The 22,270-nt window shown below is 47.4% G+C and overlaps 1 protein-coding gene across 2 annotated transcripts in view; it reads left to right on the forward strand.

Annotated features, from left to right (window-relative positions):
* The window catches only part of LOC116942329 (sarcolemmal membrane-associated protein-like), a 53,363-nt gene extending 38,515 nt beyond the window's left edge, over nucleotides 1-14,848 (forward strand). The window contains exons 3-12 of one of the 2 annotated variants that reach the window (XM_076067087.1): nucleotides 1,300-1,447; nucleotides 5,714-5,786; nucleotides 6,893-6,914; nucleotides 7,880-7,945; nucleotides 8,379-8,474; nucleotides 9,565-9,636; nucleotides 10,877-11,020; nucleotides 11,252-11,389; nucleotides 11,809-11,968; nucleotides 14,095-14,848. In XM_076067087.1, the coding sequence (XP_075923202.1) occupies nucleotides 1,300-1,447; nucleotides 5,714-5,786; nucleotides 6,893-6,914; nucleotides 7,880-7,945; nucleotides 8,379-8,474; nucleotides 9,565-9,636; nucleotides 10,877-11,020; nucleotides 11,252-11,389; nucleotides 11,809-11,968; nucleotides 14,095-14,273 (1,098 nt within the window). In that variant the 3' untranslated portion in view covers nucleotides 14,274-14,848. The remainder of the gene's footprint in view (nucleotides 1-1,299; nucleotides 1,448-5,713; nucleotides 5,787-6,892; nucleotides 6,915-7,879; nucleotides 7,946-8,378; nucleotides 8,475-9,564; nucleotides 9,637-10,876; nucleotides 11,021-11,251; nucleotides 11,390-11,808; nucleotides 11,969-14,094) is intronic. The other variant, XM_076067088.1, reaches the window with a different exon arrangement.
* The last annotated feature ends 7,422 nt before the right edge of the window (nucleotides 14,849-22,270 follow it).

Below are 22,270 nucleotides of genomic sequence, written 5' to 3' on the forward strand. Positions count from 1 at the left end.
GTGGAAATTCCACATTCCCATTGCAGTGGCCAGAGTCTTCATATAATGACTTTCCTATGAAGTGGGACCTATTTCATTGAGTGTGGAGAGATGACGAGTCAGCGTTTAATGGGGATTTGAACCTTTAAATTTTCGATTGTGTCAAGTGCTCTTGTCACAAAACCATGTGGCTGGATTTATCGAGTAACAATTTGACACACAACGGTTTCCCTCCCGGGCGAGTTGATGAATTGTCTCAATTAAAGTTTTATTTCAATCGTGCTATCAGCATCTTGTCACGAGATGAAGGCATTATCCCGATAGCGCAAATTGAAATAAAACTGGATTTTTTGTTTACATTATTTTGCATCTTCATGAAGGGAAGAATGATATATGCGGAACTCCCCCCAAAGCCTTGCATACATTAAAAGACCAGCCTATGGAACAAGATATCACGTTACTATTCCTGGGACCTTTTTTTTTCCAGCCACACAATACGGAGCGAATGTTCTCAAACGCCATGCTAAGGATGACTAATCATCGCTTAGCAGTCAGGCACTTGTTTTTCCATTCTTAGAGCCTTCAATGTAGCCAAATGATGTTAAAAACGAAATTGTAATACTCCAGTGTTTGTTACACTGGAGGACCCATGTTAATCACGGATCGCCTGAAATCCACATTCACAACCCAGGTCTCTGTGCTCTAACCCTTGAGCCACCCATCCACTTCAAAACTCCCCACTCCCTTTATCTCTCTTCTTCCATCTCTTTTGTATTGTTCCTCGTTTTTATCGTCTCAATTGTCCAGTCGTGTTCACTGTATTAGTCCAAGTGTCCAAATAGTCCAAATGCCACATGATCCATATATCAGTTGCATTAATGTTTATTTCGCCACTGTTCACACTCATGATTCGATGTAGGTATCGCAAGGTAAGATTTTACGTGAATTGATCAATTGATTCTTCATTACATGCTTATTATTAATCAATGTTAACATTATCCAGTGTATAACTTGTATAGTAACATTGACAAGCAATGTGCAAATTAAAACGTTTGCCTTGAGCTGTGGAGGATAGAAAATAAATGAAAGAATACGTCTCGACGTCTCCAACTTGCCTTTGGGGGGGCCGTACCACGCGTTGTCCGACGTTTCACTCCACGCGCCAGGACCTTCTTTGGGAACCGAACAGAAAAGAAGCTTCCAGCGCGTGGGGCGAAACACCGGACGTCGTGCCAGGCGCCAAAGACGGCGAAAATCCCCACGTGGCGGCAACGTCTTCTCAACTCGCTTCCCGCACTCCCCCTCCCCCTCTCGCACCAGTTCCTGCTGCAGGACACGCGCAGCAGCAACGGCACGTTCGTGAACGGGCAGCGGCTGGGAAAGAGCGGCGAGGAGAGCGCCCCCTACCAGCTCTACTCGGGGGACGTGCTGCAGTTTGGCGTCGACGTAACGGAGAACGCTCGCAAGGGTGAGTTGGCGTCGGCCGGTGAGAGACGGTGGCGGGCGGGGTGGGGGGGGGGCAGGAGGGGAGGGGGGTGGAAGCCGGGGTGGGGTGCGTAGGAGTGGGTACCGTTGCGGTCGCAAGGCTTTCGCCGCCCAGTGTGACCTTTTGGTCAGAGTCCATGTTTCCAATGCCTGCTGATGTTTAAGTGTATACGAGTATGGGTTGTGGGGGAGGGTGCCGTGTAGTGGTCACACTTGAGGCTCACAGCGAGAAGGCTTTGGGTGGTTTTCTGCGTTCTCTCGCTGTTTTGCTTGTCTCTGGGCTCTCTGTTTTACTTCCAACGCTGAAAAAAGCATACGTTGTAATTGGTACGGTGTTTCACCAAACATCCCAGTGATGAAGAATTGCCTGCAAGTTACCCAATTGGCATTGCACACAGCAACGTCATCCCCTACTATGAAAAACTCGGCAGGATCCTCTTTAAAATTAGTCTTGAGACTCAGTGATATGTTCCTGGGTAAAACGAGCACAATCAATGTTTTTTATTCCTGGTGTGGTGTCTGTGTGTGTTTGGAAAGTGGGTGTTAAGGATGGTGGATGTTATTTTGCAAGAGTAGTTCGTTGGTTGCCAGTGTTTTTTTCCCAGTATGCCATTAAAAAAATAATAGCTATTAAATAATGAATGCTACAAATGTTTCAACTTATGATTTTTTTTAGTTTCCCACGCAAAAGAAGCGGTTAATCCCACTGCGACCGCATGTCATGAAGTACATGGAAATATTTCTTTCAAATATTATATTCGTTTCTAGATTTAAAGCTTTCGTGACTGCTAGGATCCATACTCTTTGGTTCTATTGGGTAAAGTCACGTAGGTAAAAAATAAAATAACAAAAATCACGACGTTTCGGCCACAACACAAGCGGCCTTCATCAGGTGAAGGGACGAGACTGTCTGGAGGACAGCGCTGGAGTGAATAAAGCCACGCTCAGATCACGACCTTTAAGCTGTGTGAGAAGAAACAAAGCGCCTTGACAAAGGAATTAGCATATAATTTAGCATTGAAATGGCTCATTGAAATAGCTAAGTTAAAGTATACACATCCGCAGAGGCACCTCTTGACAAAGGAATTAGCATAGAATTTAGCATTGAAATAGCTGAGTGATTACATTGTAACTGGTCACAGAAATAGCTATGTTAAAGTCAGAGCATATACATTCACCGAGGCACCTAGTACAAATCAAACAGGAGAATTTAGCGAAACACAACCACGCTCAGACCGCGGACCTTTAAACTGTGTGCGAGCAAACAAGGTGTCCTGACAAAGAAATTAGCATAAAAATTAGCATTTGATTGGCCGATTTTAGAAAAGAGGTGGTGTACGTGCCGGTGGACTTGCCGTTTGGCGCGGGGGGGGGGGGGTTTCCCTATTGATGGTGTGAAAAGGGAATTTATAAGAGCTGCGAAAGTTTGGGGTACCACTACTTGAAAAATATACTGTACCATTGAAATTAGTTTAATGTTTAGTTCGATTTAGAATATCTTTCCAATGGTTGCTTAATTTGAAACCATCTTCTCGGTTGAAATTGTGTCTGTGTTTGTAGATCTCAATTGCCTCGTGAACAAATCTCTGATAAAAACCCGTGGGTTTGCAAAGAACCTTGGTATCGGAGAAAATTATATCGTGATCACCCACAGCGTTGTAACAGTGATCAGCCACGGCAGAAGAATTCGTTTTGCCGTGTTTCAAATCTGATTTGTGCTCGCGAATTCGGTCAGAGACATGTCGCTTTGTCTCCCCGATATAGCAATCACCGCAGGTACAACTCAATTTGTAAACCCCGGGGTACTGTAAGTCAGGAATGACATCCTTCACGGATGGGATCAGATCACGAATTTTGTGTACTGTATTGAACCGGACCTGGATCTTGTGTTTGTTTAGAATTTTGGAAATCTTTTTAGTAACGCCTGCTATATGTGGTAGTGTGATGGTTTTGACCGGAGTATAAAGTGGTTGTTTCTGTATGGAGGGAGAAACAGCTTGGCGGATGGTACGGTCAGAGTAACCATTCCTTTTGAGGGCCAGGTGTACATGTTTTAATTCACTGGTCAGGTGGTGTTGGTCCGAAATGCAATGAGCCCTATGGTATAAAGTTTTGATGAGATAATTATTTTGGGCTGGGTGGTGGTGGAAATCAGGTTTCAAGTAGGAATCTGTGTGGGTGGGTTTCCTGTAGACAGAATGCCCCAATGAGCCATCAGGTCTTCTCTCAAACAGAACATCTAAGAATATAAATTCCCTTTTCACACCATCAATAGGTAAACTCCCCCCCCCCCCCCCGCGCCAAACGGCAAGTCCACCGGCACGTACACCACCTCTTTTCTGAAATTGGCCAATCAAATGCTAATTTTTATGCTAATTTCTTTGTCAGGACACCTTGTTTGCTCACACACAGTTTAAAGGTCCGCGGTCTGAGCGTGGTTGTGTTTCGCTAAATTCTCTTGTTTGATTTGTGCTAGGTGCCTCGGTGAATATATATGCTCTGACTTTAACATAGCTATTTCTGTGACCAGTTACAAGCTAATCACTTAGCTATTTCAATGCTAAATTCTATGCTAATTCCTTTGTCAAGGGGTGCCTCTGCGGATGTGTATACTTTAACTTAGCTATTTCAATGAGCCATTTCAATGCTAAATTATATGCTAATTCCTTTGTCAAGGCGCTTTGTTTCTTCTCACACAGCTCAAAGGTCGTGATCTGAGCGTGGCTTTTTTCACTCCAGCGCTGTCCTCCAGACAGTCTCGTCCCTTCACCTGATGAAGGCCGCTTGTGTTGTGGTCGAAACGTCGTGATTTTTTATTTTTTACCTCCGTGACTTTACCCAATAGAACCAAAGAATATTATATTCGTATTTAAATGTTTCATTGAATGTCATTTAAATATATACTTAAATTTTTTTTTAATTGTCACGTGTATTTTGTTTACGCCTGAATTTTTCATTATTTTATTTACACCTGAATGCTCTTTGTATTCGTTGTATTCTCTTTTATCTTGTTTTGACATCATTTCCTTTAATGAGTTCGCTTTTAATTATGTGTACTCTGGGACCTGTTTTCCACGTGATTCATTTATTTTTACTCGGTTCTCCGTTGCAAAGAGAGACATCTGGTCTCGGCGGGCTTATTTCAATTAACTCTGAAGCCAAGAACACGTCATCTGCCTCACGAATGTGCAATGTCCACCAGGTGGCACAAGGCTCCTGCAAATAACTGGAACAGCATCGCGCTTAGCCAACACTTTAAGCCGTTGGCAATGAGCATCTGCATTCACTGGCATGTGATGATTTGCTCCAATAGCAATTCGATGAATTGGCATGCATTGGTTTGAGTGTAAATGTATTTTTTTGGTCTCCTTTGGCTTGTTTTGTACGCTATGGTTTGCTCAGTCTCATTTGTCCCGCAAATTAAAAGGCAACATTTGCATTTAATAGCTTTTGTTATGTGTGTTCGCCAGTAATATCTTCCAACGTTTTAACAGCTCGGGGATTTACTGCTTAAACAAATGCGTCCAATAAAACGTTGGTCCAGAAGGCCTTGAACCTGCCGGACTGCAATGTTGGTTGGTTTATTAATATGCGTGTGGAGAAATTTGTTACGGTTTATAATTTGTACATCAAAACATTGGTTTCCTGTCCAATTGAGCATGGGGAGGCACCCAGCTCCCGTTTAGGGCTGTGAGCCAGTGGTGGAAATTCCCCGTGTCTATGGTGGGGATTGGTGTTTTCGTAAGACGACCACTGTTGACCTCTCCACAAAGTAGTACTTATTTTATCACCTCTGGATAGATGATAGGCTGAGTCGATCCCCAAATGGGATTTGAACTGTCATCCTTCCGAATGCAGGCCATGCTCACTGTCGCTGCACCATGAAGCCGGATAACAATAATTATATTTTCTCATAATTTGCCAAAATCACAAATAATTAATTGTCACATGCATATTTCCTGAGTATAGGAATCGCATGTAATCCATTAATATGAACTGGTCCTGGGGCTTTCTAATGTCGACTCGGCCTCAAATGAGAACCTGGTGCGATGTGTAAACATCGCCACTAGGCGGACAAGGGCGGCCAGGTGTGGTGTTGACCACCCACCTCCTCGTGTGCCGTGCAGGCCTTTATAGGTGATTTGTAACAGCACTTGCCGTAACAGTCTGTTAAGGCTATGCGAGGGGATCTTTGTCTTTGATGTTGGTCTCACATTTGGGACCCTGCCTCCCACCCCTTCCTGAGCAGTCACTCACGGCTGCATTATCACCATGGTGAAGCTACTACTACCAGATGGAACGGAGTACAAACGCAGGCCTGAGTAAGCATATACCACTACAACAACAGCCCCACTTTTCGACAACAAGTGGCGCTGATGTCACCACACAAGTTGCGCTAGGCTCGGTGCACTTTGTGGCCACGTGCCGTGTCGATGGCTCGCTTATGCGAGGTTCGCAGGACGGGTCCAGGTATTGTGCGTTACCTGACTGTGATGACTCGCAGATGGGGGCAAACTGTGCTCCCCACTCTGACACCTGGCTCTGTTTACTTGCCCGGCACGCACTGCCCATTGTTGGGAGTGTCGTTCCACTGCCCGCCGTTGTTGCCGAGGGCAGCTGTCTGCAACTGCTCCATAGCGTACTACATGAGCCTACTCCACAGAGGCCGATTCTGACACCGTCTTTACGGTGTGTTGATATGTCCCCTTTTGCTAAGTCCTATTGTACCACACTAACTGCCTCGATCTGGCGAGGCAGAAGCTGCTTGGGCATGCAGTGGCCCGGGCTTGTGTGCTACTTGACCCAACAAACTCAATCCACGCAGAAGACGCTCCCTATCAGGATTGTGTCCATATATTTCAAGTAAATATGAGCCCCTCACGCGATACAGCCTGACTTAATCCAGGATTGGTCTTAGGGTGGCCAGCATGAATGTTTATAGCTGGCCCAGGTGTTCCTGTAAAGCAATCTCACCTTTGGCTTTCATGGTTGTGGCCAAGGACACCCACCCAGAGCTTCGTGCGAAGCGATAGGTCAGGCAGCTTCCACACACAGTGAGCGAGGAGAGAATGAAACACCATTGTCACCAATGTTATTCATGGTCTTGAATTAAACACCATTGTCACCAATGTTATTCATGGTCTAGAATTAAAGCCAGGCCACCGGGTTTTGTAGTTCGATGTGCAAAACACCATACCACGCACACATTGGTGCACAAACACATGCAGTCACACACGTACATTAGACGTGGCTAGATTCTTTAATTTACGTGCATATGTTTGATACACTGACGCAATAAACACAGCAGGTTTACAGATACAATGCCATTTGTAAGTGGTTTTGAATTGCACGAGATGAAGCCGACGGGAAAGTTCTCGTGGAGATATATTTAGATCGTTTTTGTTTTTTTCTCTCTCTGTGTGCGCAGGGTGGACAGCGCATCTGTCAAGGTAAGCACCTCCTGGAATCATGTACAAGTGTCCCACCTCTACCCAGGAGAGGCTCGCTGCTCATTGAGTGCTCATTTTGAGGAGGGTGTCCTGTTTGGGATGTTAGAGGCCTGTTCCTTGGAGTTTTTTTTACACATGTGGGAAGAAACTAGAATGTAACCCGATCACAAAAAAAGAGGACAATCTTTTAATGGTTGGTTTGCTAATTTGACGCTGTATGTTAAAACTGTGTTTTTTTGTACCGAATCGGTGCTGCTTAAATTATGCACTCGTAGAAGGCCGTTGCAGCCCAATCGGTTGTGTAGAGACAGCTATGAAGCAAGTATTGAAGTCGGCGTATCTTATTTAATAGTAGTCTTTCTGCACTCCAGTCCACAAGACATCCACCCCACAGTCCACCTTTTCGTGATTACCAATCGTTTCTCTTCTTATGCAAATTAAGCCACCACACACTGCATACGCCTGATGGTTGGGAAGGATTCAGATCCGTACTGTGCGGGGGAGGGTGGTCATGGGAACAGAACTGAGGACCACTACTCTGTAGGTAGCCTGTCATGTTTGTGTATGTATGTTGAGCTTCTTTCGCGCCGTACGTAGCCAACCGTGCTAATCGGAGGTGCGTTAGAAACTTATCGGCTGTGCTGCTCCCTATGGGACACCACCTCATTACTCAGAGTGTGTGTGTTCTCTTTTATGTTATGGCTCTTGGTAGAACTGGTGACTCATCCCAATCAGATTGGCAACCCATTGTTGTGAATTGGGAATTATACGATGGTGACGGTGATGTATTACAGGTGTGCATTATTGCCACCATACCTGGTCACCTGAACCACAAACCTAATACGATGATGACAACTACAATTGCGATGAATATCACGATGACACTGACTGGTTTGTGTTGACTGACGAGTGCTTCCTGGTTTTGCGCTGACCGTCGCGCGTGACGCCCCCGTGTGTGTTCACAGCCGGAGGCAAACTCCTCCACCACACTCAAACTACAGGACCTTCACCAACTGTCCCACTACCTACAGGTCCGTAGCGCCCCGCAACTTGGGCGAGGCTGAAATGTAACATTTTTCTTCTTTGGTTCTTTCGGTAAAGTCACGTAGAATGAGAATAAAATAATAAAATAACACAATAAAATTCTCACGACGTTTCGGCCACAACACAAAATAGCCTTCTTCAGGTGGAAGTAACAAACCTGTCGGGACGACGGAGCTTCATTTATTGTGTTATTTTATTATTTTATTCTGATTCTACGTGACTTTACCGAAAGAACCAAAGAAGATGAATCCTTGCAGTCACGAAAGCTTTAAATCGAAATGTAACATTTCTTCTTTATTTGCGCACGTGCTCTTAAATCAACTTCACAGCGGTGCTCATTCGGCCGTGTGCGGTTACGGTTGTGGTCCACCCGTAAATGTCCAACTGGGAGTTGCGATCCTGTTCGCGCTGCGTGTGCAGGAGGCCCTCTATCGTGAGCAGCTCCTGCACAAGAAGCTGTCGGCACTGCAGACCCTGCTGCAGAGCGCGCAGCGCGCGTCCGACGATGGCTGGCAGGTAACGACGTTGCCCTGGCCCCAGCGAGGCACGGTGGTGTCGTGGCCTCGCTGGGCCTCGCAAATGAAAACACTCACGCATATACACAAGCAGTGTAAGTGGTATTGGTAAGACATCTCAAGGGGATTACACCGAACAACATCGTCCCCCTTCATGAAAACTTCACCGCATCGCGCGCTTTCAGATGCGCTTCTGCGGCTGTCTGGAACGCTCTTCCTGCCGATTTTAGGAAGCCACTGGAGCTATGCACTTCTAAATCAGTTTGATGAAAACTAATTTCTTTAGAACTGCTTCTTGTGTTTCGTTGTCCTTCCTCTGCAGCTCAGATTAGTTCAGCATACATAGACACATAAAGGATCCTCCTGAAAAATAGTTGAGACTCGGTGAGGCTTTCCTGCGTTCACGAGCATGAATGAATAATGAACACAATAACATTCTAGATAAAACTCATTATGCACTGTCGTTGTGGATTATGATGGGTCATAGATTAATGCAGTGATAAGTTCATAAAATCTATTATGTAACAATGAATGTGTAGTGGCATAGAATTAGCTATGTATGCAGCATGTCGCTGTCTGCTGGCAGGGAAGGGGATCTGCAGCTTACAGCAGCCCTGACTGACAGCAGGTCATGTGATACACCAGAGGGGGATCTAGGGGAAAGGTCACGGAAGGGACACACCAGGTACCCGCGGGTAGGTTCTAGAAAGGGGGCGTGGCCGGGGGCGGAGCCAGGCCACGCTGAGAGAGGACCTCGTGGCTGTCGCTTGGAGTGGGATCCCCATCGTGCTGCTGCTGGAGTCTTTACTGTCGTCTCTGTCTTCACCATCTCGGCGTCGCCAGTCAGAGGCAGTCTACCACCTGTCCTGACTGGGAACCGTAGTCGACTATAGACGGATTATTTGGAAGTGTTAACCTGCTGGTGCGTGTTCATAAACAGAGTGCCTCCAACTCTTAGTGTCTCCGATTCAGTTGCCACAAATGTAACCAATTCTTGGTGCTCTTAAAATGTAAGAAACACAGTATGTAAAGCTGTGATTAGCAGTGATATTTTTGAATGTAGCAGCGTCGTATCTGCCTCTCTGTGTCAGGCTCTCATCATTGAGGATAAGCTGCTATCCCGTCTGGAGACACTGGAGAACAGACTTATGGCCTATTCCAAGGTGAGTCTTATTATCGCCTGTCTCTCTTCACATTAAGCCTGCGCTATTATGCAATTATCGCAAGAACCCTGGACTTGAATACAGTCAGGGAGTCGACAGCATGGGTGGCTGGGGAAGGAAGTCGCAGACTTGGAGGTAGCCGAGGTGAATGATCGGCCTCCCACCGAGAGAAGGTTGACTGCGGGCACAATCAAGGCTCTCTACCACTTAGTCAAATAAAGGTGTTTAGTAAAATCGGTTGTACATCCTTCCAAAAAAACCTCTTCCTATACTTTGTCAAATAAATGCATTTGGATGCAGGCAATGCATTTTTAAGTTGAAAGACGCTGCCCGCAAATGGATTCTACATCTGCAGGCAGCTCTAGTCCGAGTGCTACTGTAAAAACAGGGCATGAATCGGTGCAGTGGCCGTTACAATGGTTCCGGAATTGGAGAATGATAAGGACTCGACTTGTGTACATTTGTATGTAAAGAAGCCGAGTTACTTCCTACGATGTGTTTATTGGTAACCCGTTGTTCATGTGCCTCTGTGAGTGTGTGTTGGCATCGTAGTGTTGAGAGGGGCGACACGCACAATTGCAATGTCCCCCCGTGACCTGGGTGCACATCCAGTTGATGTCAAGAGGAGCAGCAATTGCAATATAAGGCTGTTATCAGCCTTGCCAAATACAATTTTTCTCTTGTCATAAAATTATCTCTCCACAGTCGGTCGCACAGTGAATTTGATAATCAACTTGTTTAATCCGGTGAATCCACCTACTCTTAACTGAAGCCTTCTTTCTAGAAAACGTAGCGATTGTGGATCGTCAAATTTGTCAAACATGGCCCTGAATTCCTACACTCCTAACAGCCCGGTAGCGACGTGCTCGCTAACAACTCTTGCCGCGTCGTTGTGTTCACGCTAAAGGAGGAGCAGCTGCAGGTGGCATATGCACACGCACAAACCCAGGGGTCCTCCTGCATTGCGGCGTTTAAGCCAATCAATTTTTTTTTAAGGAGTGCTTTGCATACGGGAGGAAACCCGGAGTACCTGGAGAAAAAAATAAACTTGTCAAGGATACGAGGGGTTAACAACCCCAAAGGTCTACACAAACGGGTTCACCAACCCACTCTCTGTACTGCCCACTCCTGTGTACCTCTCAGCGCAGCTATTATATGGGTGGTGGTGGTGGGGGGGGTTATCCAATGCACCACCGGCGTCACTCGCTCGCTCCCGCGCGTCCCTCTCGCGCGTGCGCAGCAGACTCTGTCGGACGAGTGCCTCCGCAAGGAGCTGGAGCTGCTGCAGTGCGACAAGGGGCAGTACGAGACGGCCGCCAAGGAGGCGCTGAGGCGAGCGCTGCAGGACAAAGTGGAGGCCCACGAGAAGCTCGCCAGCGCGCAGGTGCCTCGCGCTCGCCGGCGCTCCCACCGCACACGCCCCGCGCCGAACCTCGCAACTGCTCCCAGGGCCTTTGCCTGGGTCGACTCGGCCTCGGATGAGCATCCTGTGCGGCGTATGGACATCGCCGCTGAGGAGACAAGGTTGGCCTTCGTGGGTGCGACACGCCAACGGCGCTTGCTCCAGCGGCCCGTTTGAGGCTTTGCGTGTGGGGTCTTTTGTCTTTGCTTGCAGTGTGCGTTGCGCTGCTCGGATGAGGAGCTCGTGCACCTCCAGGCCGTGCAGGAGGCGTCGCGGGCCGAGATCAAGGAGCTCGCGCTGCAGAGAGAGCGGGCGGCACAGCGTGTGGCACAGCTGGAGGAGCAGCTGCAGGTGACGCACGCTCTCGCGCGCACGTGTTGCTTGACCAATACTTTTCGAAGGAGTGTTTTACGCGTGGGAGGAAACCAGAGAAGCTGGAGGAAAAGAAAAGAAAAACTAGTCCAGAATACGAGGGAGTAACCACTCAAAGGTCGACGCAAACGGGTTCACGAATCCACTCGATGCTTGCCCCCTCGTGTATCAGAAGCAATATGTGTATTTAGGCTGGAGGAATCCGATGAGCTATGAAGCTCTTTTTCACAGATGTCCAGTAGGGACGGGTCAGCAAGTACCTCGCAGCACAGCAGCTTTTTTTGGAGTTTCACAAATATGCGCGAGCCCCCCAGGAGCTGGATGACAGAGGCGTGCGCCACTGTGCCCGTAGAATTGTCTCCGTTGCCACTACGACGACCTCCTCCCTCGTGCTGCAGGCCGCTCTGTGCGAGTCCGCGCTGAAGGACGAGTCGTCGCAGGAGGAGCTGGAGCGACGTCTGGCCGCCATGGAGACGCACGAGAGTGCCCTCCTCACCCGAATCGAGCAGCTGACGACGGAGAACGACCGCACGCGCGATCTTCTCGCTCAGGCGCACGGTACACCAACACCACCAGGCGCACCACCAGGCGCACCGCCACTCACCACAGCCAGGCGCACCACGAACCACACTGCCACCCGCAACGCTACCCACAACGCTACCCACAACGCTACCCACAACGCCACCCACAACGCTACACACAACGCCACCCACAACACTACCCACAACGCCACCCACAACGCTACCCACAACGCTACCCACAACGCCACCCACAACGCCACCCACAACGCTACCCACAACGCCACCCACAACGCTACCCACAACGCTACCCACAACGCTACCCACAACGCCACCCACAACGCTACCCACAACGCCACCCGCAACGCCACCCGCAACGCCACCCGCAACGCTACCCACAACGCTACCCACAACGCTACCTGCACCGCCACCCGCACCGCCACCCGCACCGCCACCCACACCGCCACCCACACCGCCACCCATACTGCCACCCACACTGCCACCCACAACGCTACCTGCACTGCCACCCGCACCGCCACCCGCACCGCCACCCGCACCGCCACCCACACTGCCACCCACAACGCTACCCACAACGCCACCCGCACTGCCACCCGCACCGCCACCCGCACCGCCACCTGCACCGCCACCCACACTACCACATATACCACACTGCGATGGGAGCAGCGGCGGCTCATGGCTCCCAACTTTGGTGACAAGTCAGTTCAGTCAAGTGTCTCCCGCCTCAACAGTGAACAATGGGGCATAACTCTGTGTGCTTTGATGGCTCTGATCCAGTGGTTAAAATTCAACATTCCTGTGGTGGGACCCAGTTTAAATTATTGGACCACAGCGATCGGTTTATAGAAAGTGTGGTATTCCGTACACATACCCGAGTCACCCTGAGTGTACCCGAATTGCGGTAGGTCCCGGAAGCCAAGCAGGTCTGTACCTGGTTAGCACCTGATTGAGGGACTGCCTGGGAATATTAGGTGTTGTTGGCTTGGGCTGGTAAAGTTGGCTGGGAGATGACAGCTTAGCCATGCTGATTTTCTCCTGCATGCCAAACATTTATAGCCGTGTGTGTGGGTGTCTGCACAGTGGGGAGCGGTAGTGTAGCAGTTAACACGCTGCGCTACGAACCCGGTGACCCGATTCCGATTCCCACTCATGGCGAACACCAGTGTCGATTAACTGATCCGGTCCTGGGCCTCCCATAGGTCGACTCGGCCTTAAATAAGTATCTGGTGCGGTGTGTAAACATCGCCACTGGGGAAACAAAGGCGGCAGGGCGTGGTGCTGGCCACCCACCCTCACGTGTGCCGTACTGGCCTTAATAGGTGCTCGCTAACAGCTCTTGCCCCAACAGTCTATTCAGGCTATACGGGGGATCTTTGTGTGTGCATACAGGAGAGTAATTGGTCACAATGTGCACGTGTGTCGATGTACCGCAACGTGTAACGTGGTCAGTTCCATAAAGGAGTGTGGGAGGAAACTGGAATACCTGGAAAAAACACTCGCGCTTCTGCAAAGGCTCACAATCTGCCTTGCTGTACCGCCATTTGGCAGCCGCCTCACGGTGGTGAGGAGTTTCACGTAATCTGGGTGTCCTCCCAACGCTTGCCTGCAAATCACATGTTAATAATTTCAGTCTTATATAGCGTTACTCATGCTAATTGCATCTCGCAATGTTGTCGGTGTGTTACCACACACTATGAAAGTGTATTTGCGCACGTGTGAATGATCGTGTGTCTGTTCAGAAGTATTGTGTCATTATAGAACGTGCATGCCTGGGGATGGTCGTGTGTGTGCGCTCGTGCGATTTATCATGTCTGTTGATGAGTCTCGGAGTGTTCTACAGCATATGTGTGTGAATTATCGTGTCTATTGAAGAGTGTGGCAGCATTGTAATAACATGTTTGTGCCTGTGAATTGTCGTGTCTCTCCGTTAATATCGCAGTGTTCTAGAATGTGTGTGCGTGTAAACTATCATGTCTGTTAGCCGCGGTGGTCTAGAACTTGCGCGCGTGTGAATTATCGTGCCTATTAAAGAGTGTCGCAGCATTCTATAACAGGTGTGTGTGTGTGTATGAATGGTCCTTTCTGTCAAGGAGTGTAGCAGCATTCTAGAACGTGTGTGTGAAGCCCCATGTCGTTTCGTCATCGCAGAGCTGCTGAAGAACGGCGGAAGGTATCCACGTGACGGGGACATTGACGGAGAAGAGACCGAGACGGAAGGCGACACGGAGCCCTCGCCAGGCAAGTCTTGTTGGCGTCAACGATCGCGTGTGACCGGGCATCGAACTCTGATCGCCGGGTTTTGTGGCGCAGTGCGCTCACCAGCATGACGCTGCTTCACGCACCCCGCGCACGCACACGCGAACATTTGTTTCCTAATCTTCGAGTTTTCCTGTGCTTGGGAAAAAATAAAACTGAAAACACTTGTTATATTATGCACATGTATTTAAACACTCGAATAGAAACGTGTTTTTTCACTTCCCTGTCTGTAAACGGGAAAAAAAAGACACGTTGCAGATATTTTCTGCCCGGGCTCATTATAATTAACTCTAAATGTGTTCACTTATGTGAACCATTAATTGTTCCCATTTGTTTTCCATGAAATTATTTCCTAAAGGAATAAGCTAAAATTTGTGTCAGTGTCCTTTACACTACAGTGCTAAACCGTTTGACTATAATGCGGCGTAAATGCGACCACATGTTTTTTGGGATCTTTTCCTAAGTTATTCCCATTGTGCTCTCGACATTCCGTCGCGAGACAAAGGGTTTATTTTGGGAACCCTGTAAGAGCGGTAAGCTAACCCGTTCGTTCATCTTTGCACGGAGTAGGGATTGCACTCGACTATGAGGTTGTTTGAAATATTGGTTTGACTTTCATGAGACAAATTAAAACTCAACTAAACTATTTCCCCACGTAGGGGCCCACTGAGTTGTATAGTTCTTTTTCAGAAGCGCCCGGGCCACAAATGTTAGCTCAACGAAGTGGCTTAACATGTGGAAATGTATCGCAGCCAAATACTCTAGACGCGTGTTTCTAAATGTGAAGGGCAAAACCGGAGAACCCGGTGAAAAAGCCACACGACCATGGGAAAAACATGCAAACTTCAAATATACTGGCACCAGGGTTGAGATCGAACCCACATCCTCCTGTATACAAGACGAGGTAGTGAACGTCTCGCCACCCTAACGTCCTTAAATATTGTGCAGTCATTAGTAAGCAGGTGGAGACCATCAACTTGTTCCAATTGAGACCCTGCTATTGATTGTGGGTGATTGATATCGAGATTTGTACCCAGGATCTCACTAGTGCCAGCTGAGTGCTCTAAACTCTTGAGCCACCCAGCCACCCCTCTGGCTTATGGGTGGATAGGAGACATCATAAAAGATACGAGGATATTTGGAAACAGTCCTCGGCAGAGGATAAGATGCGAGTCCTAAAGCTGGGCTTTTACAGGGGGTGGAGTGTGAGGCGGTTGTGGAGAACCAGTGCTGAGGGCGTTTCCGATGATTTTGGGCATCCTCGGAGAAGGAGTGACCTCCCATTGAGCGAGAGGTTGATCGAGGGTTTTTGACCGAAAGCCACCTGTGCTCCAGCGGAGGCCACTGGCGGGAGTAAGGGGGTGGGGGCGGAGTACAAAGAGGTGTGAAAGGAGAGGCCGGTGGAAGTCGGTCCGTTTTTATTTAAATAAAACGTAATCTTTGTTAACATTTTACGTCTCTGATTTAGCAGACCTCTAATTGCATCTCGTATACATTTGTATCTCATAATTGCATCTGTGAAAACTATTGGTCATCTGTGAAAAAGAGCTTCACAGCTCATGAGATTTCTCCATGATAAATAAAGATGTTGATTCTGTATCTCATAAATGAAGCTACGAGCAGAGATTTGACTTTATAAGCCTTGTTTGGATGATTTATAGAGAAATTATAGAATTGCTCTTTTTTTAACTGAAAATTGTGTGAGATCTTATGACGTTTTATGGTTTTCATGATTCTGTAGCCCTTTAGCGGGACACGATGTGTCTTTTTAACCGAGCGTGATTTATCACCTCTAGGTGCCGCTATGAGCCACGCTGTGGAGACGGAGTTGTTTTAGCTTCAGATGCGTCACGTGCCATGGCTGGCTGATGGAGGGGTGTTTTTCGCTGGATTTGCTTTCATCGATGGATAGCCCCCAGCCATTTGCTTCACTTTGTCATGCTTTTCTTCGTGTATCAAACCGGTGAGATTTCAGTGCTAAGTAATAATTGCCAGCAGCATATTGGCATATGCCCCTGTGGCAGTTGAATGCTCCAGAAAATTTTCTACTGCTGCGTAGTTTGTTTTGCGTTTGGGCTGCATGGCGCTGCGATGGGGGGTTGGGTCATACTGCGCGCTGTTTGCCTGACGTTTTGCCGAAGAAAATCCCACCAGAGAGCTAAAGAGATGATCTTGTTTCATTGAAAAAAGGCATTTGGTCATTAAACTATCCTGTTGAAAAACTACGTCTTGTAAAGTCGGAGAGGATGTTCCTGAGCATTGATATGACACTGGAATGGAAATCTGTTACTTTATTAGCACCCACAATGACAAAGGGTGTTAGGATAGAGGAAGCGGTCTCCAAGGAAACTGATGCATCAGAATGTTTAATCCGTTCATTGTGTAATAATTGTGATACGAGCTTGTGTTATGATTCGTTGTAATCTGTAATGATAGTTAAATTGCATGGATTCTGAATAATTAATTATTAATCCTCGGTGGTCTGAGGACACCTGCCTGATTTCATTGTCTTGTAATCATGTGACGGTCATCATGGTTGATTTCACATTATTTGGCAATTTTGTATCACAATGGAAGCGTGGCTCGAGCACACGGCTCAAGATTGGAATATTGCGATCGCAAATCCTGGTCAGTGGTCGACTCTGCTTCTCATCATTTTGGGCTCCATAGAAACGAGTGCCACTTTGCGAGAAGTCGGCGGTTATTGTGTCCCATCGATAGACTCGACCTGTCGTAGGAATGTGGAGTTTTCGGGCATTTGCCAAGTGTCGCTCACGTGAGACTCGAGTGCTGCCCCTTTGCTCGTCTTAAGCTGGAAGTCGCTTCGACATTTTTTTTTTTGGTCTGCTGGCTCCCGTTACAATCACGTTTTTTTAAATGACTTTCACTGCAAATTTAAATCGTGCGACCGAAAAGGGAAAGTTGGGGAGGGGGAAGTGGAAAAGTTGTGCTGTCACTGTGCGAATTCCGATAGACCCACAGGCCTACAGGAACTGACAGTGCAGTAACGAGATACAGCTGATACGAAGGTCAAAATCATTCCTGCCTTCTATGGGGAGGCGGATAAGATCCGTAGGCGGCAAAACGAAGCCCGCTGTCCGGCTAATGTGTGCGCACGTATAATGTTCCGTGACATTGTTTTTCCGAGATAGGACATTGTGTGTTGTGTCAGCTCATTCGATGCAAGGACCCCCATAGTTACCGGACTCCATTGTCAACTGTGTTGATTGCTTCTCGGGCAGACTGCTGCAGGGCAATACGTACCATTCACTGCAACAATGATTAAGCAATGTGAGGGGTGTTATTTGGCTGCATCGCCACTTGTGTGTCATTTAGCTTGCTGGTGTATTCATAGTTTCTGTAATCTGTTTAAATGTGAATGTGTGTGTGTGGGTGTATAATTGTATACACGGCACTTACCACAAACCTGTACGATTGTAACCCATATGTTTATATTAAGTCTACACCCTGAGGATAAGACTGAGAAAGTTGAAACCAGTCCAAGGTTTGTCTGCTTAAACAAATTCTGCTGGAAAGCATTGGTCCTGCAGACTCGCAGAGTGATAGATCCCATTGTGATGGGATTTTGTTGTTGTTGAGTCACTCTTATTTGTTGTCTTATAATAGCAAGGCAAGGTTGATTGAAAAATGTTTACAGTCAAGAGTTTAATGAATGAAAGATTATTTTATTTATAACATTAAATAAGTAACAATCGTATGATATTGTTGCTGGAAAAAAGGTTTGCTGCCTGCCTGGCTGGCTGGCTGGCACACGGGTGATGTCACGGCACACGTCTGCGCGATGACGTACACCCGCATCCCACAGCCGTCGAGCCCGGTTCGTGCGTCTCCTTGACGTCACAGCCCTCCCATCCCGCACGTTATCCCGGACGTGTATCCCGCGCAAGCGCGCGGCCAGTGCACGCATTTTTAGATTGCAAAATTAATGCACATCGCATCTGAAAACGCCGTCGAGTTAGAAACGCGCACAGTTTTCTCACTGAGGTGCGGGAAGCCATAGACACGCACGTGGGGAAAATAGCCAAAACCGGTGCCGACGACCTCCCAAGCGCTCTGGTCCGATATTGGGGCGTTTGGCCAATGCCACCCATGAGTCCGAATTTGCACGGTTGGCTACGTACGGTGTGTTAAGAAGTTCAAAGTACGTACGAGTCATTCTGTTTGTAGGATTATAAAAATTTCGTTCTGAGAAAATTATATGGACACTCAAAACAATAGAAACAACACAAACAATAACATACAAATTGCGACGAAAAAATAAACGATTTTTAAGCTGAATTATTGCCCTCAATGATGATAATTAAGCGCATTGCCAGGGTGCACAGGTTTCTGTAGCTCGGAATGCAATTTACACGACGAGCGATAGATGCAGCAACGTGGCCAATACAGAACCCACATCTCGTTAGGGTGACTTATCAGACAATTCTACCCAATCCTATAACACGTTAACAGCCCTACATTCCTTTAACTCTTTACTGTACCGAGACATCTGCAAGTTGCAGGGTGGGTGTTCCGTTCACCACTGAATTTTTAGAACACGCAAGTGGTTCAGCATACATTTTATTTAGAAAGGCTAATCGCCATTGTTTTTAAAGACATTGTACTCACCGCAGAGAACTGTAGTGACACGACCACACTATGATAGTTGGCGCCAAATCGTGCCACATGCCCTCCCGCATGGCCTTGTGGGAGCCTCGGTACTGATAAACTTACTTATTTTAGTTTTTCTACCGATTCTATTCCGATGACGTACACCATCGTAATGGAAAAAGGTTAATTAGTATGCTTGCATATGCCATTGTCGCACTGAGACCCTTTCATGAATTTAAATTTGTATTGTAACCAATTGCCTATTGACTATAACCTTGCTGTGAATGCCCCATGCTTTTGTCAAGCCACTGCTGGATGCAGGCCTCCTTAAGGCTGTGCGGGTCGTGGAGGTTATTTTATTATTTTTCGTGACACCGATCAGTGTGTTGGTGAAGACAGGGAGCATAGACGTGGAATGTCGAAGTGCAGCACGGTATTCAATTTTGCTACACTGCCCTCTGTTGCAAACAACATAGCCCTGCAACCTATAAATATCTGTATGGATGTATGTTGAACCGTATGTAGCCAACCGTGCTAATTGGAGGGAGTATGCAGACTTGACCCTGACGAGGAGATCGGATACATTTCGATTGATTCGATCGTAGGCCGCTTTGCTGTTGTAGTTTTGTGTATGTTTGGTAATTAATTTCTTACTTAGTGTGTGAAATGGATTTTGTAAAGGATCAGAAATGGGAGTGATTTTTGTTGGTGCTTAGCACAACGATACTAGTCATCGGAGTTCCTTTCTCAGCAAAGAACAACACCAGTGGGATCGGAACCTAAACCTCTGCATCTTCTAGGTCAGGGGTCACCAAACTACGGCCCGCGACGTCAGTCCATCAGGCCCGCCGACGGTACTTGAATTTGGTTGATAAAACGTATGGGAACACGAGACGTTGTGATACAATTTAAATTTAAATATTATGTTTAGAATACTGGGAGATCTTCACGCGTGCGGAGACCTCCTTACTGCTATGTTCCTTAAATGTACTATTTTAAATTTTAAATTATTGTATCTAGATTTTCTTGTTTATTGTGTAATGTTTGCTTATTTCGTGCCATCCCAAGTCCTTCCCTGGCTCGTGGTAGCTCCGCCTACGCTCTGACGTTACCATGGTTTCCATGGCAACACACACAAACACGCATCTTTCCCGCCCACAAGTATTGAACAGAATGATTTTGCGGCCCGCGCTCGTCATTCTATCAGTTAATCCGGCCTGCTGTGAAAAAAGTTTGGTGACCCCTGTTCTACGTCAACTCAACTTGACGGTAGTGTGCCGGTAGTGGAATTTATTCATCAGCACTGAACCCCTGTGTTCCTATTAAACAGGTGCTCGCTTTTAAAGCGCTTACCACAGAGGTCTGCAGTACTCTCCTCTGTACGAAAATGCCTGTTAGGGATTGGGCCAATCATCCAAAAAGCAAGACCCTCCTGAGAATGAGCCTTGAGACTCGGGCGAAGCTCACCTGAAAAATATATATTTTGTAATTTTCTATTAATAATGCATTTGGCTCAACGTGGGGGTGTGTTTGTCTGCGTGATAGATCTGCTCTCTGGGTCAGTCATGTGACAGAGCGAATGCATTACCAGCACCGACGTGACTCGATTTCACAATCAAATGTCGTCTCTCCCATGGGGCCGTGGGTGAACTTCCAGCGCCCCCCCCCCTCCCACCCTGGCCTTCTTCCGCCGCTCCCCCGTGGGGGGGCTTGAACGCCAATTGTTTGTCCGGGGATGCGTCCTGCCGTGCTTGAAGGCAGCTCTGATAAGAACGCGATTACCAACACGCGCAGGGGAGCACTCCCCCTCTCTCCCTTGCTATGGCCTCCTGCCGACCGGACGACTCTTCTGTTGCCGCAATTCCCCCCCCCACCAACACCACTTTCAGGACAAAGCTCATGGATGCATTTCACTGTGCAATGAAAAGCTAAGTCGCAGTGTCCCAATGCAGAAGCGAGATCACTTTCATATTGTCTTTTATTTCCCATGATGGATACTCAACGTTCCGGTGGTGGTTGCCAGCCTCTGTCCTTCTCCCGCACCTCCGATTAGCACGGTTGGCTACGTACGGTGCGAAATAAGTTCTACATACGTACGTACATGCTAGTTTAAATGGGTCACACTCCCCCGTTTCAGGATTTGAACCCCGCGATCTTCTGGTTGAGTCGTGTGCACTGGCACAGTGCCACCTGGCCAGATTAGCACCATATGAAGAATAACTTAAATTATTATAATATTCATGTTGAGGTGGCTGGGTGGCCGACTGGCTCAGGGGTCCGAATACTGATCTGGTAGCGATGAGATACTGAATTGATCTGAGCCACTCGTGATTAAATGGGGTTCACAAATGTAGTGAATTGATGGTCTCAGTCCGCTCAAACCGCCATTTATATTCAATTTGACTCGTCTCTTAATTGGCCTGCATTTTAAGCAATGATACGTAAAGTGGCCAAAAGGGGCCTACTGCAGTGAGTAGTTCTGGGACGTAACTTTTCCTTGTGTTCCCGGTGTGATGCACTGCTCGCTGCAGAGTTCCAAATGTAAATTCCCTTCCCGCATGACACAGTTCCGATGCCACGATGGGAATTAAATTGCGAGGGGGGGGATGAGTATGAGTAGCTCTGGTGTTATTGGCCACACACACAGGCTACCTTAAGGAAATGCTGAGGTCATTTTAATTAGTGATAATGTGAGTGGTTGTGCCGAATGGACCATGAATGTGGATTTAGGTGATTTGAATCCTTCCCGTTATGCAGTTCCGGTAATTACTAAAGTGGCCCGCCTGCTGTGGAGACATTAAAAGCCCTGTGTGGTCATGATTAATCGGCGTAGGCCATCGTTTGTCCTGCAGATGAGTGTAATGAAAATAACGACCAAATAACCCCAGGATAAATTCTAAAAATGAATATTGGTCGTATGTAATTAATAGCCCAGGTCTCCAATACAAGACGGGTAATGAATCTCTGAGGACAATCGCCCAGCTAAAGAATAGATCTCATCACCCAATAAAATTTCTGACAACTTTGCTTTTTAAAATTATACCAGAGTGAATGTTTGTTCCGCTCAAGAGAATCACAATAGCGCTAAAGAGACGCACACGCACACACACACGCGCGCTGATAACTGCACTCGGCGATTGGGAAAAAATCTCGTGGGAAGGTCTGTCTAAAAATTAAACCCGATTCGAGTGAAATCACACCACCATTTATTTTAAGACCGACACTTATTAATGATCACTCAGTGGTCAGTTCTGAAACTCTCTGAAAAAAAAAATCCTCGGCATTGAGCCACGCCTGGAGCCCGATGTCAAGCGTCGGCACAACGCCTCCCTCATTGCATCGGCGACGCGCGCCAACGCTAAGGGGTTAAAAGTTGGTGACGGTTGCCGTGGAGATGAGGCATTGGGGTTGCTGTAGCGATGGCCCGCAGATGGTTATGCTGAGAGAATAATTTATA

This window comes from Petromyzon marinus, chromosome 14 (genome assembly GCF_048934315.1).
Source record: "Petromyzon marinus isolate PM22_M1 ecotype Great Lakes invasive population chromosome 14, UKy_Petmar_22M1.pri1.0, whole genome shotgun sequence".
Lineage (NCBI taxonomy): Eukaryota > Metazoa > Chordata > Hyperoartia > Petromyzontiformes > Petromyzontidae > Petromyzon > Petromyzon marinus.